The following is a 26,673-nucleotide window of genomic DNA, read 5'->3' on the forward strand; positions in this document are numbered from 1 at the left end:
CACTCCGTCAACCAACGTTAACTCTCATATAGGAGCACCCACTCGACTTTCCTTATATAGATAGCGCTTATCCTCATCTCTTTACGGATTGATTCAGTTCTGAGCACTTGCGAGAGCAAAAAATAAAGTGTATCTGCCCTCCCTCCAGGCTTTTCTGGTAGCATTTTTGTCTGTGAAACTAAGAGGCTGTAGCTGCTCTTAGAAGAGGAAAGGAGGACGAGCTTCGGAAAAAAAAAAAAAAAAACCACGGAGTAGGGAGGGTGGAGGATGTGGTTTTAAAGAGATGGGGGCGTGTGGTCTAGGGTGGGGGCAGAGCTTGAGGTCACAAAATTCCGGGAGGTCCGGAGATCACTGGGGGCGGGGGCGGGGTGGGGCTGGGGGCTTGTCGCCCAGGCTCCGCCCTTTGCGGAGCTTATAAGTAGGTGCCCATCCTAAGGGTGCGTGAGGAGACGTTGGAGCGGTACCGAGGACCTGCCTGAAAACTTGCTGCTGAGAAGGACATTTTGGAGGTTTTGTTGGCTGGAAGAGGGGTCTCTGGAATCCCACTTCCAGATCTTTATTGAAGATTGAAAGGAATTAATTTAGGGCCATGGGGACAACGAAGGTAAGAACGATACAGTTACTGGTTTTTGCTTGTTTGGGGTACGCTCCGAAAGGCAAGCCTTAATGGTGATGGCTGTGCTCTCTTCCTAGCCATCTTAGAGCCTTTCCATTTCTTCCCCAGCCTGCAGTGCCGCAGTTCCACCAGTTCTCTTTGGATGTCATTTCCTATAAAGGATTTATCCCTGTTTGATTCACCTTCCTGTGGTAGGGAAAGTCACCTGGAGAAGTTGTGTTTGTTTCTCTCTCTTTTTTTTTTCTTTAATACAATTACAGGCTACTGAGAATGTGAGGATGAAACCGGTTGAGTGTTCAGGGGATCAGGGGCTGCTTGGTTGTGTTGATTACGAGTGTGGGTCTGAGAACCAGCAAGAGGATTTCTCTGGACGCCTTAGACCTTGAAAGGACCTGGGATTTGTTTTGGGGCCTGGGTCGGTGTCCAGCCATCTGTTCTATGACCTATGGGATTCCCTGGATACTAAGGAGAGAGAATTCCAGTTGTCCTTCCTGTTGTGGTCGATTGTGAGTGCACAATATTTTAATGTATTATTGTGTTATGGATGCAGTATTTGTAGGGAGAAAGGTATTTTCATTCACTAAGGTAACTTACTTGAAAATAAAAGAAGAGAAGGGATGAAAAAGTGGGAAGGCCCTCAAGAATAGTAAATGATGAGAGAAAAAGAAGAGGTTTTTACTAAAAGGAGAGGATTAAACAGAACGCGGTGCCCTGGCGGGGCTTCAGGGGTACTAGATGCCTGGGAGGCAAGGTCAATTTGGGGAACTGAAACTCCTGGCCTGCCACTGTCTGACCTGAGAGGGAAGGAGTTTAAGGTGAGGAGGGGTTGGGGTTCTCAGGCGTAAAAAGTGAGCTACCTTGAGGTGGAAAGTAAGATCACGCCCACTGGAATTATTCCCAGCAAGGTGAGTGATGACTGGGTGGATTACTGCACAGCCCCTCACAAAATGTCTCCATCTGGGGTTGGGCGTGAGCTTGTGCTCGCCCCCTGGTGGGTGGGTGGGGGATAACAGTACATTATTAAGTGAACGGGAAGAATTTCAGATGGGACCAAGGATACAGTAGGTTGATCCTGTAGATTACGTGATGCAGTTAAGACCAGCCTGGTGATGACGACACACCACCAGTACTCGGGCTTCTGTGGAATCTGGGGTACGGGTGAGCATACGCTGGATCTAGCTGTTTCCAGAGTCAATTGTTCTTAGCAATCCTAAGGCATTTTACTGTGCCCTCACAATTTTTTCTATTCCTGAGCACAGTTCTATGCTTGCTCTTACCTGGGGCTGTTTTCTGAATGCTTCCAAACCGACTAACCCAGTTATCTTAACTTCTCCCTTTTCTCAAATTCTCTTGCCACTTTCCCCAAGTTTACTCTGCATGCTCACCCATGTATTTCCAGATAAGCTCTTCAGTTCTTTCGTGTTCCTCATTCATTACCTAAATCGTTAAGTTTTTGTTGTTTTCATACCGCTCACAGGCTGAGTTCTTCTGATATATACATCTTCTTAATAAGAGGCAACCATCCATCAAGAGTTTTGACTGTTTCTTCTCTCCTCTCCCCCCCCCCCCAGGTCACCGCCCCTCTGATCTTTGCCATCACGATTGCTACAATAGGCTCTTTCCAGTTTGGCTACAACACTGGAGTCATCAATGCTCCTGAGGAGGTGAGTGCCAGGCAGCTAGAGTTTGGAATAGGATAATTATTCCTTTAGGTAGTGTTTCCAGAATTAACAAGTTTAGACACACTTGGTAGGTAGCTTGGCTAAGACCTAGAGGGGGAATGATATTGGTGGGGGTCTATTTGAATCATTGATCAAGGCAAAAGGCTCAGGGGCTCCCTGTACCCTGGACTGTACCCATTCTTCCTCTCACCCTACGGTGACACACTTCCTTTATTATCTCTTAGGGGTTAGTTACAAAGTCTCAGGGTGGGAGGGTGGCTGGGATAGTCACCAAACAAGAGTACATCAGTACTACTACCTACTGGAATTTTCAGGACAAATAAAAAATTATTCTTTTCAGAGCCGGTAACATTAACTCCAGTGTTACCTGTCTCATCCATTGCCATCTATTTATTCCCTTGATCCGCTACCTAGAAAGTAACTGTAATGCTGTTCTCGTAGGGAGGGGAAGATCCCCAATGTTTGTTTCTTTTCTCTTCCAGTTGTAACCGTCTCTTCTCCCACCAACCATTTTAATTTGCAGATCATAAAGGACTATCTCAATTACACTTTGCAAGAGAGGTTCAAAAACCCTCCCTCTGAGGTGGTACTCACGTCCCTGTGGTCCTTGTCTGTGGCCATCTTCTCCGTTGGTGGTATGGTTGGCTCCTTTTCTGTTGGACTCTTTGTCAACCGGTTTGGCAGGTATTAATACTTTTTTTTTTTTTTTTTTGGCTGAGTTGGGTTTTGGTTGCTGCACGCAGGCTTTCTCTAGTTGTGGTGAGCGAGGGCTACTCTTCGTTGCTGTGCGCGCGCTTCTCACTGCAGTGGCTTCTTTTGTTGCGGAGCTCAGGCTCTAGGTGCGTGGGCTTCAGTAGCTGTGGCGTGCGGGCTTCAGTAGTTGTGGTGCACGGGCTTAGCTGCTCCGTGGCATGTGGAATCCTCCCAGACCAGGGCTTGAACCTGTGCTCCCTGCATTGGCAGGCGGATTCTTAACCACTGCGCCACCAGGGAAGTCCCAGTTTGGCAGGTCTTGATCAGAAGCTGGGCAAGGAAGGGGTCTATACTGGTTGCATTGAGGACAAGAATTGAGGCTTAGAGCAGAGAGGTGAAGATGCATTTGAATGAGAGAACCTCAAATTCCCATCAAGGGAAAACTAGTCCCACAGATTGCTGGGCTCCAACCCAGATTCAGGCCTAATAATTACTCTGGGGTAGGGTGGGATAATTTTAATTTCTAGTAAATTTCTAGCTGATGCTGTTAGTTTGTGGACCACTTTGAGAACAACTGGCCTTAAAGTGCTTGCTAAAATTCTAGCCTACAGCTAGGACGTAGAGGGGAGAATCTTAAACAAATTCTTTAGGTGAGTGTTATGCATACTGAGGTGTAAGAACCATTGATCTTGATTATCCCAACCAGATATGTTCTGATACTAGAAAGTGGAAAAATTAGACCAAAAGATATGTGAGCCTGGAGAAGAGTAGAATGATTAGGAAAGAAGGGGGGGATCAGGTCTGTTTTGCTAACTTCACTTGTTTTTGTTTAATCTTTCAGGCGCAATTCAATGCTTATTGTCAACCTGTTGGCCATCGCTGGTGGTTGCCTTATGGGGTTCTGCAAAATAGCGGAGTCATTTGAAATGCTGATCCTGGGCCGACTGGTTATTGGCCTCTTCTGTGGACTCTGCACAGGATTCGTGCCCATGTACATTGGAGAGATATCTCCCACGGCCCTGCGGGGGGCCTTTGGCACTCTCAACCAGCTGGGCATCGTTATTGGGATTCTGGTGGCCCAGGTACTCTAGAACTTACTGAGTGTTAGTTTCACAACTCATTAAATGAATTTACATAGAGAAGACAGTCAAGAGAATGTCTGGCACAGAGAACTGTCTTCAATATCCTATGATAAACCATAATGGAAAAGAATATATATTTCTTTAAATATATATATATATATATATATGCATAACCGAATCACTGTGCTGTACAGCGGTAATTAACACAACATTGTAAATCAACTATACTTCAATTGAAAAAAAGAACGTCTGGCACACATTCAACTATATATGTTTCAGACATTAATTAATATTACTATAGTTCACAGACAGCTAAGGAAGCAGGCAGGGTAGAAAAAGTAGAAGAGACTATCTTTTCCCGTGATGAAAGAACAGATGATCTTCTGAACATTTTTTTAAAATCAACTTGTAGCCTGTACAGTATGGAATTTATAGTATTGTCTTTGTCTGGTTTCTAGATCTTTGGTCTAAAAAACATCTTGGGGACTAAAGAGCTCTGGCCGCTGCTCTTGGGCTTCACCATCATCCCAGCCATCCTCCAATGTGCTGCCCTTCCATTTTGCCCTGAAAGTCCTAGATTCTTGCTCATTAACAGAAAGGAAGAGGAGAGCGCTAAGGAGAGTGAGTACCCTTCACGCCTTCACTGTAGGAACCTTAGGCTTGTGGTTTGTTTTAGGATGAGGACATTGGATCTGGTTTTCGTCATCTTTCCCTGTCTGATTGTGCTTAAGTCAGAAACTTGCAGCCCCTGAAGGATGGGGTGAGAAGGCGAGTTAAAGCCAGATGCTGGTTGAGCCGCCAGATGCAGGGCTCATCTGGGCGGCTTCTTCCCATCCGTCTCATGGGGAAAAAGAATTCGGGACAGCGCCTTACCATTAACCTTTCCTCTTCATGCTTTTCACCAGTTCTCCAGCGATTGTGGGGCACCCAGGATGTGGCTCAGGACATCCAGGAGATGAAAGATGAGAGTATAAGGATGGCACAGGAAAAAAAAGTCACTGTGGTGGAACTCTTCCGAGCCCCCAGCTACCGACAGCCCATCCTCATCTCCATCATGCTCCAGCTCTCTCAGCAGCTCTCGGGGATCAACGCTGTGAGTGCCCACTTGTCTGTCAAACGTGTCCTACAATATTCCACTTAAAACACCTGACCAGAGGTGAATAGCATTGGTTGCTCACCTTCTTTTATATCCAGGGGTCCCTCACAATGCTTGCCACAGAGCAGCCTCTCAAAACATGCTCTTTACCCAGGTTTCCATTTCGTTTTTTTTTTTAATTTTTTCATTTTTATTTGTTTATTTTTAAATTTTTTTGGTTGGATCTTAGTTCCCCAACCAGGGATCAAACCCATGCCCCTTGTAGTGGAAGCATGGAGCCCTAACCACTGGACTGCCAGGGAATTCCTATTTCTTAAAATTATCTATAGTACATGTTTTCCATGTGGAAAGATGAGAGAATCAGCTAAAAGTTTGTCACCCTTAGCCTTGGAACTTATAGTTAACGTTTGTCCTCTTCCAGATTTTGTTTTTAATATACAGAGTATCACAATTTGTCAATTTTTATTAATCCTCTTTCTTTGACCACTCATTTTAGAAATTTTCAGTCCTCTTTAACTCTGATCTGTCTTATTACATGATGTTATCGGTGATAACGTAAGCCATATAATCAAAGCAGATCTGAGAGTTGCTATACCTTGGGTTTTTTCCCAGGACTGTACAATTTAAAATCAGTGTAAAGCCCTGGGGAGCAATTAGGAGGTGTGTGGGCACACAGGCAACCTCAGAGTGAGCTGGGCTTATCATTCTCTATATTTTTTACAACTTAGAATAGTGACTATGATAGTTAAGTGTGAGGCAAAATGCAAGCTAGCAGTGGGCAGGTAGCCATTGTGTTCTATGCAAAAATCAGCTTCTGCTCTTGAGTTTTGGTTGTGGGCAGAGAGGGTATTCCTACACCTGTCCTTCTGCAGATAAAATATTTGGATATGAAGAACACCCACCCCTGTCCCCCTTCTAAGTACTGGTTCACGCCCTGAGGGTTTCCCATCGTAATGTGATCAGTGTGATCAAATCGTTTTGTGACAAAGCGTTTTGCAAAACACATGATAACTCAAAATACAAAGTTTGTCCTTAGCCTTTTCTGCCTAACGCACCACAAGGATACTTGTGTTTGAAATCGCAGTGCATCTCCTGAGGACTCAGAGGCTGTCATATCAGACCTTGGGAGGAAAGATAGTTTGAAAAAGCCTCTCAGGTGGTTTTGATGGATATCAATCTCCAATTTCCACATTTGAAAAACCACTGTAATTCAAATATACTCTCAAGACTTTCCAGAACAGCGAGGCTGGGACTAGAGTGAGGTGTCCAGATACAAGACGTGTCCTGAGAAGGACCGCCTTCTTCAATTCTATACCCCAGGCGCCTGCTTGCCTCCCCCGAGTCGAAGCCCTGCAAAACAGGATCAGAAAAAGACCACCCCGGGAAAGTTACAAATGATAGATGAGTGCTCTGCTGGTAGGACCTACCCATCGCCCAGCCCCTATCTCCGCCCTTTCAGGAAATGGTGTGTGAAAGTCAGTTTTCCAACCTACCTTTGAACAAAGGATGTTTTCTAATTTCCCTTAAAGGCAGAGGGGGTAAGAGGCTGGATAGTGTTTACCCAGCAGAGTAAACTGCCTTCAGGTAAGATGATGTGGCCTAGCTCCATGGCGCCAGGCAGCAAGATTTTACTGTAAGAAGTTTGCTTGAGATGAGCATATAACGTGTTAGGTTTTTGACATGTGAGCTTTTATATAAGGAAGAGAATTGGCATAGCTGTTCATCTCTGGTTTTAACTGTTCAAACGTCTTTCCTCACAAGCTTTATATTATTAAATATTCTTCGATTTTTTTTTTTTTTTTTTTAATTCCATGCTTCTCTCCTAGAGCAGCAGTTTTCAATGAGGATGACACCCTATATCTCAGTTTCCAAGAGCTCAGCCTGAATCTTATTTTGGAAAATATACATAGTTTCTATCTTAGGTTGTAGGGATTTGAAGACTTGTTTCTGGAGACGGTCACTCCCATTGTCGAAGCATATGTTCATCAAAAAGTCTGATGAATACTGGCTGCTACGAGGGCAGGTACTCTGGGTGAAATCATAAACCCCTAAACCAAACCTGAGGGACTGAGCCATCTAGATCCTGTTCCCTTGTTATCTTGAGGTCTGAGGCCAGTGTTTTGACATCTCTTTAGCTGTGGTAGTTGCAGCAGCCCTACGTATTAGCACAGTGTTGAGCAAATAATAAAAATAGTATACATTAAATTGTAGTTTATTTAATAGTGTCTATTCAATTAAAATAATAGCTGGTGTTAGTTTGTAAAACACTTGCAAAGACCTAGTCCCTGGAATTCCAGCCCAAGTTCTGCTTCTAAATCACGATCAGGCTGAGGTTACTCTTCAGTTTCTTCACTATCAAGTGGAGACATCAATGCCTGTCATTGTTGGTCGGGGTGGGAGTTGGAGTAAGTCTATTGGAAAAGTGTAATTGAAAAACTTAAAGGGACTTAAGCCTTTATATGTAAGTTACTAAAGTAAACTTAAGGAAGAGGCTAAATGGAGCAGTAAGAAGAAGCATAGTTAGAAGGAAAAAAAAGTGGAAATAAGTAGCTAGAATTGAAGACGACTGAAGAAGAGAATAGAGATAAGATAACAGAAGATCATTGTTTGCGGAAAAGATACCGTGATTGAACAAAATCCCTGGGAAGTACTCCTTAACTTCTGGGACTTTTCTGAGTTGATTTTTTGGAGGGTTCCATGTAACTGCTATGCACAATTGTATTTCACAGTTGCATCTTTTGTTCCCTGTTAGGTGTTCTATTACTCGACAGGAATCTTCCAAGATGCAGGTGTCAAGGAGCCGATCTACGCCACTATTGGTGCAGGCGTGGTTAATACCATCTTCACTGTGGTTTCTGTAAGTTGGATGTTTTGATCATTGTTGAGGTGGGAGAAGAATTCTTGCTACACACGTTCAAGGATGGGTTGCATGTCCTTCCACACCCCCCTTCCGTCATTTAGTTAAACTTTTTCTCCTTTAATTCCTTTTGGGGGAAAAGGGCTATTGAATGGGTAATGGGTAAGACAGTCTTCACTCTTCAAACACATAGGGAATGGATGGGCAAGAGGAAGTATAGAGGGGATTCTGTAGGGTGCTTTTAACTTGACGCTGGAAGAGAGCAAGTGTAACTATAGCAGGTAGCCTGCTGTTCGTCAGGCAGGTTCCAGAGCTCATATAGTTGTTTTCATGAAAGGGAATGCAGATATTTCTTTTTTATTCTTTTAGGTGTTCCTGGTAGAAAAGGCAGGGAGGAGGACGCTACACCTGATAGGCCTCGGAGGGATGGCTTTTTGTTCTGTCCTCATGACGATTTCTTTGTTATTAAAGGTGAGTCTTCTTTGCGAAGGAAGGGGGTGGGAAGGGGGTGGTGCGGAAAGGTGAGGGGGTGGGTAGTTGAGGTTTGGAGATCAGACAAATGACATTTGGGAGAGGCAACATGCCCAGAGTTTTAAGACAAGTGGCTTAGCAGAGATAGATGATTAAATTGCTATAATCCCTATATCTATATAACATATAGTTTGTAAAATACATTATCTCATCTAATTCTTAAAGAAACCTTGAGGTCATTATTCCCCTTTTACAGCTCATAAGATGGTCTCAGTGCAGAATGACACTTGTGATCACACTGCTAGGTTTCAAAGACCCGAGGCTTCTAGGACTTCCCTGGCGGTCCAGTGGTTAAGACTCTGCACTCTCAGTGCAGGGGGCACGGGTTCAATCCCTGGTGGGGGAACTAAGATACCCCATGCCATATGGTGAGGCCAAAACAAAAAAAGAAGAAAGAAACAAGGACCTAAGGCTTCTAGGTCCAGTAACTCCCTTATACCGCGGGACGGAAGGAACTTTTCATTATCAGTCAGTGCTCATCTCTGGGGAGCTGGATGCTGCCTGGGGCCTGCTTTCTCTGATACTAACTTTCCTTTGTTCCCTTCTCGTAGGATAATTACGGTTGGATGAGCTTTATCTGTATTGGGGCCATCTTACTCTTCGTGGCCTTCTTTGAAATTGGCCCAGGCCCCATCCCCTGGTTTATTGTGGCTGAACTCTTCAGCCAGGGACCCCGCCCGGCTGCCATGGCAGTGGCTGGCTGTTCCAACTGGACCTCCAACTTCTTGGTTGGACTGCTCTTCCCCTCAGCTGCAGTAAGTAACCTAAAACTCACCCAGCCCATCTCGAGACCAGCGAATACATAGTTCTGCCTAGAAACAGAATGGTAATAATAAGCCTTAGGATTCCAAACCAGTATTTAAAATCCATCATCTGGCTTAGCCTTAATGGCTTTATGATGTTGATGATGAGGTGGGTCCTATTATAAGATGGCCTAGAGCTGATTTGTTAAGTAAAGGAACCAGCCGTGGACATCTAGAAGGCATTCCCAGTTCCCATGAGTCTTTCAGAAACCCAGATCTTAAAACTCATAATCAGAAGGCCTAAAATAACTCAATAGGTATTTGGAAACGGCTAACTTCAATGACTCGGAAAAGGAATGACAAAAAATTGCAGAGAAATATAGTAAGCTACCAATGAAATCATAAACAAGTCTCTGAAGAAACCTTACTGTCTTCATGAAGTCTTAGAAGGGTTATGGCTTCAGGCCCATTGGAAATAACGATTGCGAGGGAAACTGGAGTTTATCAGCAACCAGATTTTGACACCGACTCTCCTTGTTTTGTGGCCTTTCCCTAGTTCTATTTAGGAGCCTACGTTTTCATTATCTTCACGGGTTTCCTTGTCATCTTCTGGGTCTTCACCTTCTTCAAAGTCCCTGAGACTCGTGGCAGGACTTTTGAGGAAATTACACGAGCCTTTGAAGGGTCGGTGCCGGCGGGTAACCGAGGTGAGAAAGGTCCCATCGTGGAGATGAACAGCATCCAGCCCACGAAGGACACCAACGTCTAAGCAGTGCCTCCTTCCCACCTCCCTCCTGTCATGAAAAAGCAACCTCTCCCTAAGCAGGGGAGAGACCTCATCAGGTTGTAACCCAGGACCGTTTCTGAATGCTGCTACTCAATTCTTTTCTCATCCCACACACCCTTGGGCGCTCAGAGGATCCCAATGCTGGGGTTAGTTGTTATCTTCAAAGGCTTTTAAAATTTTCATTTCTTGGACAATCTCTTCTGTTCAGGAGAGACCAAGGGAACCTGCCTTCATTTCAGGAGGGATTGGCTGCTTGGCATATGACAACTCTGCCAGCTCCTGCTCCCTTAGGCTCTACTATTGCCTCTCGAGGGCATCTAGGGGAGTGGGCATGAGGCTGCAGTTCCTCCGACCTCGACTTACCAGGAAGCAGATACACGTAAGAATGTGGAGGGCAGAGAGGGATTCCATAAGACCGTCTTCCTCACTTCCATACGGCTCTGCAGAGCAAACTAACTTGAGTTTTATTTATTTGATCTTCTGGTTTTATTGCATAAATATTTATTTTTGTAAGTATAAAGTAATTTTACCAAATAATAAAAGCATGAGGAAATTGAGGTTAGAGGGAGGTGCTTAAAGAGGTTATGGGGGGGGGGGAAAAAAAGAGGTTATGGGGTGGAAGATTTAATACCGAAGAGGTTAGGGTGCAATAAGAGGGACAAATTCAGGGAGAAATGTGATGCATTGTTGCAGGGTGTATGACGTGGTGCGTGAGGTTTGCACGTTGCCTCTTAACAATTTCTGTCCTTCAGGTGAAAACTCAAATCTCAGAAAAGTCATGTGCCTGTATGAAGAAGCTATTAGATCCTTTGGAACTTTTTCCTTTGTTTAAGATTATATGTAGTATTACTTGAAATCTAGGATTATCACTAAGATGGGCATTGTAGTTAATGGTAGTTGATGGGTTCTAATTTTGGATGGAGTCCAGAGAAGGGATGGTTATTTCTAGAAATCCTCTTTCCCCTCACTGGACCAAATGGCTTCTTTGTAGTGAACTCACTTTTTTTTTTTTTTAATACTCCTATCATCTGGTGGGAGAGCCTTCCAAATGAACAAGCCAAAATATTGGTTCTTGGTAGAGGTTTGTTATTTCTTCAGTTTGTTCTTTAGAAGATTTTAGATGTTGATTTTTATTTTGTTTTAAGCCATAGCTTTAAAAGAATTCAGAGATGTGCATAGCTACCTTGGAATTTGTAACCTCAGCTCTGGGAGAGGATTTTTCCAGAAAGATTATTATCCAGTTGAAGTATGTTGTTACATTAGGGTCATCTCATGCTCATTTATGTCTGTTACCATGTCAAGTTACCCTTGTTACCATGTTACCATAGTATTATGTCAAGTGTCCTTCCAGGGACTTGAACCTTCCCACAGACCACACTTGACAGTATGCGTGGATGTGCAGTGGAGCCCACACTTGAGCGTGAGTGTATGTGCACTGTCACCTCGCTCTGGGTGGAAGTAGTTTATGGGTAACTTGTTTCCTCTATGTTCCTAAGGCCCCCTTTTGGATAGAATGTCGATAGCACTGCCTCTGCTGGGTAGAATTTGAATCTATGGTTTTCTTTCAAACTTTAGAGTTCAGTCTTACCTGGCTGCCTTTCCTTTTTGGAGAGGAAGGGGAGAACTCCCTAAATTTTGAGACTGAGAGTGGAGGACTCACTCCATGCTCCGGGACTCGGTGCCTCTGGGGGGTGCTGGAGGGGAGTCACAGGGGAGAGGGAGGCATTCCTTGAAGGCAGTAAGAAACAAACTGAAGCTTCTAAATTCGGGGCGGTTCAGAGAGTTAGGTGAGATGGAGGGGTCTACACTTGCCAGAGGCCATGGACACCTCCACGCCCATCCAGTTACCCAGTATTTTTAGAAATGGAGATTGGGCCCTTCTTCCCTTTTTCATATGTTGCTTGATCTCCCTCTCCCTCTTTGGTGCTTACATATTTCAGGCCCCTTAGCCAAACCCTTGCCTGTTGCCAGGATTTTGGTTCTAAGTTCTCACCATTCCCTCTGGTCCTTGAGCCTTTGGATAAAAACTCACAGAGCCGTGGGGTGGGGCTCTGCTGGAACGGCTGAGTTTCCTCTAACTGCACCTCCACTCTGGCTCCTCAGAACCAGTGGCTCGGCAGTCATGCAGTGTGGAGGTCTTCCCATTTCTCAGTGACCAGATTGTGAATAATTTCCAAACGGATTTTCTATTATTGTTACTATGGTTCTTTGTTTTGAAATAAAAATTCTGAATGTATATATAACATCACAGGCTTGGCTTTTTTGTTTTGTTTCGGTCCTTCCTGTGACAACAAAATCAGCTTTAATCCCAATGTGGCCACCCAGTACCTGTTGTAACCTTAAGTAAGTTTCTTCTACGAGAGTCTCGTACAAATGAAAATAGCAATACTTGTTTATTATGCAGATGAAATGGAAAAGCCCTAGCGCATTGCCTTGCATACTTAATAAATTATGTTGCTTGCTTTCCCCAGTGAGAATTCTTCTGATTTTTCTCTTATGCTCCTACCTATTTCCTTTCTCCTCCAGTCTTCAATCTCTCAAATTCATCCTACACTGATGTCAGGGCATCCATATGACATATACATATACATTTAAATCACTGTCCTGCTTAAAAATTCTTCAATAGCTTCCAGTGGACTACAGGAAAAACAGTCCCCTGGCTTAACAACCCCTCCAGGGGCAAGGTTCCTGCTACCTTTCGTTTCGATTCACCATTTCTTTCTTTTTTTGTTTAATTTTTATTTTATATTGGAGTATTGTTGATTAACAATGTTGTGTTAGTTTCAGGTGTACAGTAAAGTGATTCAGTTATACATATGTATTCTCTCTCTATATATATATATCCCCATTCTTTTTCAGATTATTTTGCCATATAGGTTATCGCAGAATATTGAGTAGAGCTCCCTGTGCTCAACGGTAGGTCCTTGTTGATTATCTATTTTATATACAGTAGTGTGTGTATGTTCATCCCAAGCTCGTCATTTGTCCCCCTCCCCGCCACCTTTCCCTTTTGGTAACCATAAATTTGTTTTCGAAGTCTGTGAGTCTGTTTCTGTTTTGTAAATAAGAGTGCTATGAGTTATAAAAAATAAAAATAAAATTAGTTATAAATAAATAATTAGAAAACAGAAAATAACGCCTCATACCCACTACAGGCACTCCACACCTCCATGCTTTCCTTTCATGTAGTTCTGACACTCCCTTCCCTAGTTTCCATTCATTTACTACAGATATTTCTACTAGCCCAGGCAGGAGCTCCATAAAGGCTTCTTTACCCCCAACATAGTCCTTACACTGTGGTACTCTGTGTGTTAGAGGGGATGAAAGGATGAAACACCCTGGCTATCCTGAAAGAGCCCCAGTGAGTGCACCGTATTCCCCAAAATTGTGGTTGCCTTGGCTCCCTTTTTCCACCTTTGCTTCCTTATAATTCATTCTTCACATGATCAGAGTGATCTTTTAAAATCAGATCATGTCACTCGCTGCCCAAAGCCTTCCAGTTCCACTTAAAATAGTATCCAGGGGATGGTATCTAGAGGCATGCAGAATGGCCCAGCGTTTGAGGTACGTCCTAGACTGTCCTACAACAGCCTCTAACAAAACTAGGCCATCTGGAACCCCAAAACCTACATATACTGTGTGCCCAGGCTGACTTTGAGGGGCTCGTGCTGTGAGACCTAAACTTTTTATAAGGTTGTCTAAAATGAGAAAGCATGTCAGGGGCTTCCCTTGGGGTGCAGTGGTTGGGAATCCGCTTGCCAGTGCAGGGGACAGGGGTTCGAGCCCTGGTCCGGGAAGATCCCGCATGCCGCGGAGCAGCTAAGCCCGTGTGCCACAGCTACTGAAGGCTGCGTGCCTAGAGCCTGTGCTGTGCAACGGGAGAGGCCACTGCAATGAGAAGCCCGCGCACCACTACAAGGAGTAGCCCCCCCGCTCGCCACAACTAGAGAAAGCCCCTGCTTAGCAACAAAGACCCAACGCAGCCATAAATAAATAAATAAATAGATAGATAGATAAATTAGCATGTCAGCAGGACCTGTGGTGGGTCCATGGGAGGTAAATGTGTCCATGACAGGATCAAGCATGCTTTCCTTATTGGGCAGAAAATCAAGAGTGTTGAAGGCAAAAGAACAGAGTCAGAGAGCTAAATTTTAAAATGGAGATTTTTTTTGTTGTTGGGGGTGGAATTCCCCGGTGGTCTAGCTGTTAGGATTTGGCGCTTTCATTGCAGAGGCCTGGGTTTGATTCCTGGTTGGGGAACTGAGATCCCACCAGCCACACGGTGCGGCAAAAAAATAAAAATAAGTAAATAAATGAAATAAAAATGGAGATTTTTGAGTAACAAAAAAGCAAAAAAAAAAATAGTACCCAGACTTCTTTGCTGTGGCCTATAAACTGGGTGACCATATGGCCTAGTTTACTCTTATGACCCTGGTGTAGCTTTTTGTATCTGCTTGCATTCATTCTCATAACTGTCCTGACACTAAATTCTGCTTTCCTTGCCTAAAGGGTTTGCTGCTTCAAAGGATTTGCTCTTGTTACTTTCTTTGCTCACTGAAGTTTAGCCCCACTGGTCTTTCTAGTTCTCATGTACATCAAGTTCATGATCACTCAGGTTCTTGACATGTATCCTCTCGTGCTTGGAATATTCTGCCTCAGAATTTTGTATGGCTGAGTCTACTTTGTGGATTAGGGTTTAGTTAATCTCTGCAGAGGATAAGCTCCATAAAAGCAAGTACCTTGTCTTGTTATGCCTAGAACACTGCCTGACATATAATTGATTTTTATTAAGTATATCAGTCTGGCTCCTATCAGAATACCAAAACTTCTACAACTAAAAACATAAAGAAGAAGACCAAAACCACACATTGACTTAAACAGGGAAAGTTTAACTAAAAAAAAAAAAAAAAAAAAAAAAAAATCAGGCTACGATAAGAACAAGTTAAAAATGATGGAAGAGAACTCAATATGGTATCCCAGGGCTGAGGGAGAGTATCCAAGGAAGGACAACTTTGGGAGGCCACCTCCCCAAAGCTGAGGTTCAGATCTCACTGGAAAAGGCATAGTAGCAGTCTACTGGCTAACAGAGGAGTTTGCTAGATTACACAGGCCAGAGCTGGTGTGCATTCCTCAGGCAAGCAGTCGACAACTCTCCAATAGGTGAGAGGCCTGGGGCCTGGGGTGAATAGCGACTGCCAGACGTGGGCCGGGGCCATGAGGTGGCTGAGGGTGCTTGCATTCTTCGTGCTTGGCTGGGGCAGGACACCACCAAATGTTCGCTCATCCACCCTGCTGATCTGTGGTGTAGCCGCTGGAACCAGCAGAAGCCCACTTCCCTCTACAATATCCTTCTAGCACCATCTACTGAGAAAACTTGATTGCACTCAACGCGCTAAGAGATGATCTAAAGGGAATTCCAGGGACTTCCCTGGTGGTGCAGTGGTTTCAGAATCTGCCTGCCAGTGCAGGGAACATGAGTTCTATCCCTGGTCCTGGAAGATCCCACGTGCCATGCCACGGAGCAACTAGGCCCCTGCACCACAACTACTGAGCCCACGCGCCGCAACCACTGAAGCCCGTGCGCCTAGAGCCCGTGCTCCGCAACAAGAGAAGCCACCGTGATGAGAAGCCCCACGCACCACAGCGAAGAGTAGCCCCCGCTCGCCGCAACTAGAGGAATCCTGTGCGCATCAACGGAGACCCAGCGCAGCATGAATGAATGAAGAAATAAGTAAGTAAATAAATGGAATTCCATGCATTACCACAAGACAGGTCTTCTTTTTTGGCTGTATTGGGTCTCTGTTGCTGCACACGGGCTTTCTCTATTTACTGAGATCAGGGGCTACTCTTTGTTGCGGTGCGCGGGCTTCTCATCGCGGTGGCTTCTCTTGTTGCGGAGCACGGGCTCTAGGCCTGCGGGCTTCAATAGTTGTGATGAACGGGCTTAGTTGCTCTACCGCATGTGGGATCTTCGCGGACCAGGGCTCGAACCCGTGTCTCCTACTTTGGCAGACTGATTCTTAACCACTGAGCCACCGGGGAAGGCCCACGAGACAGGTCTTGAAGGACGAATTTGGAGCTGAGGCAGTAAATCGATAACTGGCACAATTGTTAGATGGCTGGCTGAAGGGGTCCTTGATTGACAGCGTCTCCTTCTTCCACAACTCCCAGAGCCTTCTGAACTTCAGATACAATTCAAGTTGCAAAGTGCCATTTTAGGAGGTGGGGAGGTGTGGGGTCCCAAAAGTGTCTGCTTCAGAAATTTGGCCAAGGTTCCAACTGGCTGGCTCCAGCTGAGCTTGCGCTGGAGGCCCCTGCCCAGGACCCAGCAAGTGAGACAGGGGGAGATGCAGAGGGAGCCCCTCTGCGCCTGAGGCCTCTGAGCTGCAGGACGATGTCTGGATCGAGGGTCCAGGTGAAGCCTGAGCCGGCCCGCTCTGGCTCTACGTTCTAGGTCTTCACCGCGCGCCCTCTTGGATGTCAAGTCCCAGGGTGGCACCAACGAATCTAGTAACATCTGTCCGTGATCCGGGCGGGCCACGGTGGCGGCGGCACCGCTGAAGCCGCGGATCCCGCCGGTCGTCCACCTCCCTCCGCTCCCACCGCTCCAGCTCCAGGGCTGGCCTAGGGCCTTTGCTTGCGCCCGCCCCCTCCTCCGCCCCGCAGTCACGGGAGGCTGGGCGGGCTCTGGACCAAACCGCGGACGCTGCAGGAGGCGGGGCCTCGGCCGCGCCAGGTCTCCCGCGAGCCTTCGCTGCGCAGGCTCGGGCGGCACCAGCAGCCCGCTAGATTCCATGCGGCTGAAGCCATTTCGGGCTAAGACGCAGGACACGCTTGGCGAAGTGCAGACCTTCAAAGGCAGGTATTTCCCGCCTTTCTTATTCTGAAGAGAATTTAACTACCCTTTCTGGATTGCTCTAAGCTTTGTGACTTAATTGATATGACTAAATCATCTGAGTTGGCATAGGTTTCAGAGATTAAATTCAAATCTCACTTTTAAAAAATTGAATCGTCAAAACTGGAACCGGCACCCTGTCTCTTGACTATATGCTCCAGAACTGGACTAAAGTTAAATACCCAATAAGGTTTAAGGGTACCAGTTTTTGTTTTGTTTTGTTTTGTTTTTTTGTGGTACGCGGGCCTCTCACCGCTGTGGCCTCTCGCGTTGCGGAGCACAGGCTCCGGACGCGCAGGCGCAGCGGCCATGGCTCACGGGCCCAGCCGCTCCGCGGCACGCGGGATCCTCCCGGACCAGGGCACGAACCCGTGTCCCCTGCATCAGCAGGCGGACTCCCAACCACTGCGCCACCAGGGAAGCCCAGCAGGCGGATTCTTTAACCACTGTGCCACCAGGGAATCCCGAGTCCTGTATTTTAAATTTGCATTTTTATCACGAGATTGAGCATTTTTTCGGTCTTTGTATTTCCTTATCTGCATACCATTTGTATATGTCAGAGGAGGAATATTTTGAAAAAGATGTGTTTTGGAGAAGAAACAAGACAAAATAAGTAGAGTTTATAAAGAAAATAGTTACTGTATGACCCAGCATTTCCACTCCTAGATATATTACCCATGAAAGATGAAAACTTGTCCACACAAAAACTTGTTCACACGTTTGTTGCAGCATAATTCACACTAACCCCAAACTGGAAGCAAACCATATATCCATTGACAGATATCCATTGACAGATAAACGGAAAACCAAATGTGGTATATCCGTACAATGCAATAGTACTTAGTCACAAGAAGGAATGAAGTACTGATACATGCTGTAATATAGATGACCCTTGAAACCACACGTGTATAAAGCCAGTCACAAAAGACCACATATTATATGACTCAATTTATATGAAATTTCCAGAACAGGCAAATCTATAGAAAGATGGTAGCTTAGTGGTGACCTAGAACTAAGGGGAGAAAAACAAAGGGGGGTGGGGACACAGAGAGATAAAAAATGACTTCTAATGGGTACAAAGTTTCTTTTTAGGGTGATGGAAACACTCTAAAATTAGATTATTCATCTAATAATCTGGTTCCACAACTCTGTATAAATGCTAAGAATTATTGAATGGTACGCTTTCAGTGGGTGAACCTTATATATAAATTATGTAAAAATAAATCTGTGTAATAAAAAGATTAAAACAAAAAGGAAAATAAGAGAATAAGTAGTCATATAAAAACCTAAATGCAGGGCTTCTCTGGTGGCGCAGTGGTTGAGAGTCCGCCTGCCGATGCAGCGGACACAGGTTCGTGCCCCGGTCCGAGAGGATCCCACATGCCGCAGAGCGGCTGGGCCCGTGAGCCATGGCCAATGAGCCTGCGCGTCAGGAGCCTGTGCTCCGCAATGGGAGAGGCCACAACAGTGAGAGGCCTGCGTATGCAAAAAAACCCAAAAACCTAAATGTCCTGATAGGAAACTGGTAAAACTAAATTTTGAACCATCCTGTAATAGAATATTATGCAGATAGTCAATGTAATTGAATGGGTAGATATTTGTGTCCTGTGTGTGAGGGATTTGATTTCCCTGCATTCTGAACAACCCTTATTAATATCTGACTTTTTGATTTTATGCATCCTAGTGGGTGTGAAATGATATCTCAGAGTGGTTTTCATTTGCATTTCCTTAATGACTAATGCTGTTGAACATCTTTTTTATGGGCTTATTGGCCATTTCTATATCTTCTTTGGTGAAATGTCTATTCAAGTCCTTTGCTTCTGTTTAATTGAGTTACATGAGTTTTTATTTATTTATTTTTAACACCTTTATTGCTTTACAATGGTGTGTTAGTTTCTGCTTTATAACAAAGTGAATCAGTTATACATATACATATGTCCCCATATCTCTTCCCTCTTGCATCTCCCTCCCTCCCACCCTCCCTATCCCACCCCTCTAGCTGGTCACAAAGCACCGAGCTGATCTCCCTGTGCTATGCGGCTGCTTACCACTAGCTATCTATTTTACGTTTGGTAGTGTATATATGTCCATGCCACTCTCTCACTTTGTGGTAGTGTGTAGTGTGTTTGGTAGTGTGTATATGTCCATGCCACTCTCTCACTTTATTGTTTGTAGATTTTTTGATGATGGCTATTCTGACCAGTGTGAGATGATATCTCATTGTAGTCTTGATTTCCATTTCTCTAATGATTAATGATGTTGAGCATTTTTTCATGTGTCTGTTGGCAATCTGTATATCTTCTTTGGAGAAATGTGTATTTAGGTCTTCTGCCCATTTTTGGATTGGGTTTTGTTTTTTTAATATTGAGCTGCATGAGCTGCTTGTAAATTTTGGAGATTAATCCTTTGTCAGTTGCTTCATTTGCAAATATTTTCTCCCATTCTGAGTGTTGGCTTTTTGTCTTGTTTATGGTTTCGTTTGCTGTGCAAAAGCTTTTAAGTTTCATTAGGTCCCATTTGTTTATTTTTGTTTTTATTTCCATTTCTCTGGGAGGTGGGTCAAAAAGGATCTTGCTGTGATTTATGTCATAGAGTGTTCTGCCTATGTTTTCCTCTAAGAGTTTGATGGTGTCTGGCCTTACATTTAGGTCTTTAATCCATTTTGAGTTTATTTTTGTGTATGGTGTTAGGGACTGTTCTAATTTCATTCTTTTACATGTAGCTGTCCAGTTTTCCCAGCACCACTTATTGAAGAGGCTATCTTTTCTCCACTGTATATTCATGCCTCCTTTATCAAAGATAAGGTGACTGTATGTGTGTGGGTCTATCTCTGGGCTTTCTATCCTGTTCCATTGATCTATATTTCTGTTTCTGTGCCAGTACCATACTGTCTTGATTACTGTAGCTTTGTAGTATAGTCAGAAGTCAGGGAGCCTGATTCCTCCAACTCCGTTTTTCTTTCTCAAGATTGCTTTGGCTATTCTTTTTTTTTTTTTTTTTTTTTGCGGTACACGGGCCTCTCACTGTTGTGGCCTCTCCTGCTGCAGAGCACAGGCTCCAGATGCACAGGCTCAGCGGCCATGGCCCACAGGCCCAGCTGCTCCGCGGCATGTGGGATCCTCCCGGACTGGGGCACGAACCTGCGTCCCTTGCATTGGCAGGCGGACTCTCAACCACTGTGCCACCAGGGAAGCCCTCTTTATTTTTTATTTATTATTTTTATTGAGTTCTTTATATAGTCTGGATGAGTCTCTTATCAAATATATGATTTGCAAATACCATTCTGTAGATTGTCTTTAAACTTTTTTTTTTTTTTTTGGCCACACTGCGGCTTGTGGGATCTTAGTCCCCTGACCAGGGATCAGACCCTGTTCCTCAGCAGTGAAAGCGTGGAGTCTTAACCACTGGACTGCCAGGGAATTCCCTCTTTCCATTTTCTTGATAGTGTCCTTTGACATACAGAAGTTTTAAATTTTGTTGGTGGGCTTGTAAAATGGTATAACCACTATGAAAAATACTATGGAGTTTCCTCAAAACATTAAATATAGAGCACTATATAATCTAACAATCCCACTTCTGGATATATGACCAAAAGAATTGAAAGCAGGGTCTTAGATATTTGCATACCCATGTTCATAGCAGCACTATTCACAATAGCCAAGAAGTGGAAGCAACCCAAGTGTCCAGCAATGGATGAATGGATAAACACAGTGTCCAATATGCATCCAAGGGAATTTTTTTAAAATTTATTTTATTTATTTATTTTTGGCTGCGTTGGGTCTTTGTTGCTGTGTGCAGGCTTTCTCTAGTTGTGGTGAGTGGGGACTACTCTTCGTTGCAGTGTGCGGGCTCTAGGCATGCGGGCTTCAATAGTTGTGGCACATGGGCTCAGTAGTTGTGGCTCACAGGCTCTAGAGCGCAGGCTCAGTAGTTGTGACGCACGGGCCTAGTTGCTCCACGGCATGTGGGATCTTCCCGGACCAGGGCTCGAATCCGTGTCCCCTGCATTGGCAGGCGGATTCTTAACCACTGCGCCACCAGGGAAGCCCCACATCCAAGGGAACATTATTCAGGCTGCAAAAGGAAGGAAATCCTGCATATCCCATTGCATGGGTGAATCTTGAGGCCATTATGCTAAGTGAGATAAGCCAGTCACAAGAATAAAAGTACTGTATACTTCTCCTTGCGCGAGGTATTTAAAGCAGTCAAACTCAGGGCTTCCCTGGCAGTCCAGTGTTAAGACTTCTCATTTCCAATGCGGGGGATGTGGGTTTGATCCCTGGTTGGGGAACTAACATCCCACATGCTGCACGGCACAGCCAAAAAAAGATTTTTTTTCAATATATATATATATTTTAAATTTATGTATTTGGCTGCGCTGGGTCTTAGTTGCGGCACACAGGATCGTTGTTGCTGCGTGCGAGATCGTTGTTGCCACATGTGGGATCTTCTTTGTGTCATGCAGGATCTAGTACCCTGACCAGGGATGGAACCTGGGGCCCCTGCACTGGGAGCACGGAGTGTTAACCACTGGACTGCCAGGGAAGTCCCCAAATTTTTTTTAAAAAAAGAAAAAAATATTAAAGCAGTCAAACTCATAGAAACATAAAGGAGAATGGTGGTTACCAGGGGCTGGGGGAAGGGGAAACAAGAGTTGTTTAATGGGTATAGAGCTTCATATTTGCAAGATGAAAACGTTCTGGATATTTGCTTCTTCACAACAATGTGAATATACTTCACTCCACTGAACTGTACATTTAAAAATGGTTAATATCGTAGTCCTTTTGGACTGCTTTAACAAGCTACTGTAGACTGGATAGCTTATGAACAGCAGAAATTTATTTCTCACAGTTTTGGTCTGGAGGCTGAAGCCCAAGCTCGGTGTGCCTGCTTGTTTGGATGAGGGCCACCTTCTGGGTTGCAGTCTTCTCGTTGTATTCTTTCATGGCAGAAGGGGCAAGGAAGCTTTCTTATGGAGCTATTATAAGTGCACTAATCCCTTTCATGAGAGCTCCACCCTCATGACCTGATCAGCTCCCAAAGGCCCCCAGCAACTAATACCATCACATTCGTCATTAGGATTTAAACATATGAATTGGGGGGACACAAACATTCAGACCACAGCAGTTAAGATAGTTTATAAAAGTTTTAAATTTTTGATTAAGTCCAGTTCATCCATGTTTTCCTTTTGTTATTCGTGCCTACCAGACTGGCAGACCTTTGAATATCTGTAAATATCAACTGCAGGCAAGAATGCAAAATGGGGACTGTCTTTACTGCTAGTAAGAGTGTAAAGTTGTGGGCTTCCCTGGTGGCGCAGTGGTTGAGAGTCCACCTGCTGATGCAGGGGACACAGGTTCGTGTCCCGGTCTGGGAGGATCCCACATGCCGCGGAGCGGCTGGGCCTGTGAGCCATGGCCGCTGAGCATGCGCGTCCGGAGCCTGTGCTCCGCAGCGGGAGAGGCCACAACAGTGAGAGGCCCGCGTACCGGAAAAAAAAAAAAAAAAAAAAAAAAGAGTGTAAAGTTGTACCAGCACTTTAGAAAACAGTTTGACTTTATGTGGGAAAGTGGAATATGTATGGCCCCTATTCTTCACCCACCCCACCCTACACCCAATTCCATGCTCTCTACCAAGTGGTTTTTGTAGTTCTGTTATGGTCTGAATGTTTGTGTCCCCCAAAATTAATATACTGCAATCCTAACCCCCAAGGTGATGGTATTAGGAGGTGGGGCCTTTGGGAGATGATTAGGTCATGTAGACAGAGCTCTCATGAATGGGATTAGTGCACTTATAAAAGCCCCACAAGAAAGCTCCCTTGCCCTTTCCACCATGTAAGATTACAGCAAAAAGATGGCAGTCCACGAACCAGGAAGCAGGCTCTCACCAGACACTGAACCTGCTGGTGACTTGATCTTGGAATTCCCAGCCTCCAGCACTGTGAGAAATACATTTCTGCTGTTCATAAGCCACCCATGGTATTTGGTATTTGGTATTTTTGTTTTAGCAGCCCAAATGAACAAAGACAAGTTCCTTCTACTAAAAGGGAGAGATATGCTTCCCCTTAACTTTAGGTTCAGCCGTATGACTTGACTTGGCCAATAGAGTAAGGCAGAAATAACTGTGTGGAAGGGGCAAGGGAGCTGAGTCTCCAATGAGCTTCCTTGATAGAGAGTGTTTCACACATGTTGTCACAAGTCATCGCTGGGAGAATCAAGTATACCCATGACTGCCCTGGGAGAGGACTCGGGGAAGCTTGTACCCAGTTTCCAGGCTTTGCCCTACGAACCCTTTGGTGATTTTGCTTTGTACTCTTTCACTATAATAAATCTTAGCTGTGAGTACTACTCTGTGCTGAGTCCTATGAGTCTTCCTAGTGAATCACTGAGCCTGGGGGTGGTCTTGGCAACTCTTGATACATTAACCTTAGAAGTGTACGGAGGGACTTCCCTGGTGGTCCAGTGGTTGAGACTCAGCATTCCCAATGTAGAGGGCCTGGGTTCGATTCCTGGTCAGGGAACTAGATCCTGCATGCCGAAACGAGAGATTCCGCAACAAAGATCCTGCGTGCCGCAACTAAGACCTGGTACAGCCAAATAAATATTTTTTTAAAAGTGTATGGAATGGCTACTATATATAAAATAGATAACTAATAAGGACCTACTGTATAGCACAGGGAACTCTACTCAATACTCTGTGATGGCCTATATGGGAAAAGAATCTAAAAAAAAGTGGATAGGGACTTCCTTGGTGACGCAGTGGTTAAGAATCCACCTGCCGATGCAGGGAACACGGGTTCAAGCCCTGGTCCAGGAAGATCCCACATGCCGCGGAGCAACTAAGCCCATGCCCCACATCTACTGAGCCTGCATGCCACAACTACTGATGCCCGCGCACCTAGAGCCCGTGCTGTGCACCAGGAGAAGCCACCACAATAAGAAGCCCAAGCGCTGCAACAAAGAGTAGCCCCCGCTTGCCACAACTAGAGAAAGCCCACGTGCAGCAACGAAGACCCAACGCAGCCAAAAATAAATAAATAAATTTATTTTTTAAAAAATGGATTTGCCTAACTATATTAAAAAGAAAAAAAAAAGAATCCTCCTGCCAATGCAGGGGACACAGGTTCAATCCCTGGTCCTGGAAGATCCCACATGCCACGGAACAACTAAGCCCCTGCACCACAACTACTGAGCCCACCTGCTGCAACTACTGAAGCCCTCGCACCTAGAGCCCATGCTCTGCAACAAGAGAAGCCACTGAAATAAGAAGCCCGTGCACCACAACCGAGAGTAACCCCCGCTCACCAGAACTAGAGAAAGCCCGCTCTCAGCAATGAAGACCCAACGCAGCCAAAAAAAAGAGTGGATATATGTATAACTGATTCACTTTGCTGTACACTTGAAACTAACACAACATTGTAAATCAACTATACTCTAATAAAAATTAAAAAAAATAATTGCAAGGAATGGGAAAGAAAAGTCCCAAGAAATTTACTTTCAGCAGTTTCCTTTAGAACTAAGTGACCAGGTAACTCCTTCATTTCTTAATGGAAACATACTTAATTCTGCCTTTTTGGGTCACTGCCCACTGCTGCATTATTTATTATTTATTAATAATAATAATTATTATTATTATTAATAATAAATAATAACAGTTGTATGGCTGCCTCTAGTTTACAAGACAGTTGCATATCTACTTTCCCCCAAACCCTGAAATGGAAAGGGCAGTTATTATTAATTTGATGTTACTGTTGGGGCAACTGAGGTTCAGAGGGGTTCAGGCAGCTGCCCAACATTACCATAAAAGGCAAGAGAGTTGAGTTAGAATTTAAGTCTTTCAATCTTAGGTCCTATCATCTTTCTAAACGCAGCCCAGGATTGGCTCCCAATCCTGACTGATCATCACGAGTTGAGATATGAAATATGGCCAACGTGTTTTCTAAAGTGGTTGAACCATTTTACATCCTAGCAGTATTGTATGAACATTCTAGTTGCTCCACTTCCGCACCAACATGTGATATGACCAATCTTATTTATTTTAGCCAAAAGACATCCCTGAGATGTGTAGTGAATCTCATTGTAACTTTAATTTTCAGATTTCTAATGACCAGTGATGTTGATCAACTTTTCGTGTGTTTATTTGACATCTGAGTGTCTTCTTTGGTGAAGTGCCTGTTCAAATATTTTGCCCATTTTTAAAGTGGCTTGTTTGTCTGCCTATTAGTGAGTTTTAAAAAAACAGCTGTAGGGCTTCCCTGTTGGTTCAGTGGTTAAGAATCTGCCTGCCAATGCAGGGGACACGGGTTCAGGCCGTGGTCTGGGAAGATCCCACATGCTACGGAGCAACTAAGCCCGTGCGCCACAACTACTGAGCCCACGTGCCACAACTACTGAAGCCCGTGTGCCTAGAGCCCGTACTCTGCAACAAGAGAAGCCACCACAATGAGAAGCCTGCGCACCACAAGATTAGTCCCCGCTTGCTGCAACTAGAGAAAGCCCACGCACAGCAACAAAGACCCAACGCAGCCAAAATAAATAAATAAATAAATTAGTGAAAAAAAAAACCAAAAACAGCTGTATTGAGGTTTAATTGACATACCACAAACTGTGCATAAAGTGTACAATTCAGTAATTTATACATCTATGATGTATACACCTGTGAAATCATCACTGCAGTCATAGAGGTGGGATGGGGAGGGGAAGGGTCAGGGGTTGGTAACAGCTGATTCTGAATACAGCTTATATTCTGTATTAGTCGAACTTTTTGAGAATCTGATAAAAGTTTTTGACTCTACTGAGAAAAACATACATGCACAAACTCAAAAATTTGCTTGCACTCCCAGAAGGATCCTGACTCCCTGGACCCAAACATTCACCTCTTATCTGTGTAGGTAAGATGTGTCTGTTTCTGACTGGGAGGTTCATTCTTGCTAAGACCCCCTGCCACTTATTAGACTGCTTTCTTGCCTTTGTCTTTCTTTTTCTCTTCATTTCTATTTCTTTTCATTCTTTTCCTTATCACAGATGTCTATGCATGTTTTTCTATTGAGCACTAAGCACGATCCTGGGTAAACAGTGGCATGCAATGCCCTGCTCTGCAGGAGTTTACCAATCATTTGGGGCCATTTTCCGTTAGAGAAGACAGACAAGAAAATAGCCTGTGCTCATTCTGAAAAAGAGCTTGGAAGTGAGTCCTTGAAAATAAGACTACAATGTGCCCTCTAGGTGTTAAAGGTGAACTGCTGGAATCTTCCTGGGCTCAAGGAGGATTTCCTGTGGGTTGCACTCCACAATTCATTAACTTGCAGTTTACAGGATACTCGTGATAATTAGAAGCATATAATGACTCAAAGCACATTTTGTTTCTAAATTACTACATCCTTGCTTAGTGTCATAGTTTCCATTCTACCTCATCAGAGCCCTGAGGGTGGTTGAAATTTAATTAGAGCTTTACATTAATGTTGGAAATTTTGCCAGAATAAACCAAGAAAAAAAGGAAAACACCAAAGTTTTTTCTGGTATACCAATTCCAAATTTGCAGAAAGAAAAACATAATAGTTTACAATGAACTAAGTAGGAGTGGGCTCCCATCCTGACCCTTGGGATAAGCCATATTGATACAAAGTAGATGTAGTCTAGGTCCAAAAATAGTAGACTGAAATCTGGTGTTCAAGTAAGAAGCAGTAACAAAG

General features: G+C 44.4%; 1 protein-coding gene across 2 annotated transcripts; it reads left to right on the top strand.

Moving 5' to 3' along the window:
- The first annotated feature begins 456 nt into the window (after positions 1-456).
- Positions 457-12,323, top strand: LOC132433478 (solute carrier family 2, facilitated glucose transporter member 3). 2 transcript variants are annotated; one of them, XR_009521148.1, is made up of 11 exons: positions 457-604; positions 2,188-2,280; positions 2,822-2,982; positions 3,833-4,073; positions 4,532-4,694; positions 4,979-5,166; positions 7,922-8,026; positions 8,396-8,497; positions 9,109-9,312; positions 9,857-10,233; positions 10,327-12,323. XR_009521148.1 is itself a non-coding variant. In XM_060024270.1 (10 exons), the coding sequence occupies exons 1-10, from the start codon at positions 590-592 to the stop codon at positions 10,067-10,069; spliced, it is 1,485 nt and encodes a 494-aa protein (XP_059880253.1). In that variant the 5' UTR covers positions 457-589; the 3' UTR covers positions 10,070-12,323. The 2 variants fall into 2 exon arrangements, 1 of the variants encoding a protein (XP_059880253.1); XM_060024270.1 differs by having other exon boundaries at positions 9,857-12,323.
- The last annotated feature ends 14,350 nt before the right edge of the window (positions 12,324-26,673 follow it).

Source organism: Delphinus delphis, chromosome 11, assembly GCF_949987515.2.
Source record: "Delphinus delphis chromosome 11, mDelDel1.2, whole genome shotgun sequence".
NCBI lineage: Eukaryota > Metazoa > Chordata > Mammalia > Artiodactyla > Delphinidae > Delphinus > Delphinus delphis.

Bases quoted from the DNA above. Each gene is read 5' to 3' on its own strand.
- LOC132433478 (XM_060024270.1), top strand. The intron at 4,695-4,978 runs GTGAGTACCCTT...GCTTTTCACCAG, and splicing joins AGAGGAGAGCGCTAAGGAGA to TTCTCCAGCGATTGTGGGGC. The intron at 8,027-8,395 runs GTAAGTTGGATG...TTATTCTTTTAG, and splicing joins CCATCTTCACTGTGGTTTCT to GTGTTCCTGGTAGAAAAGGC.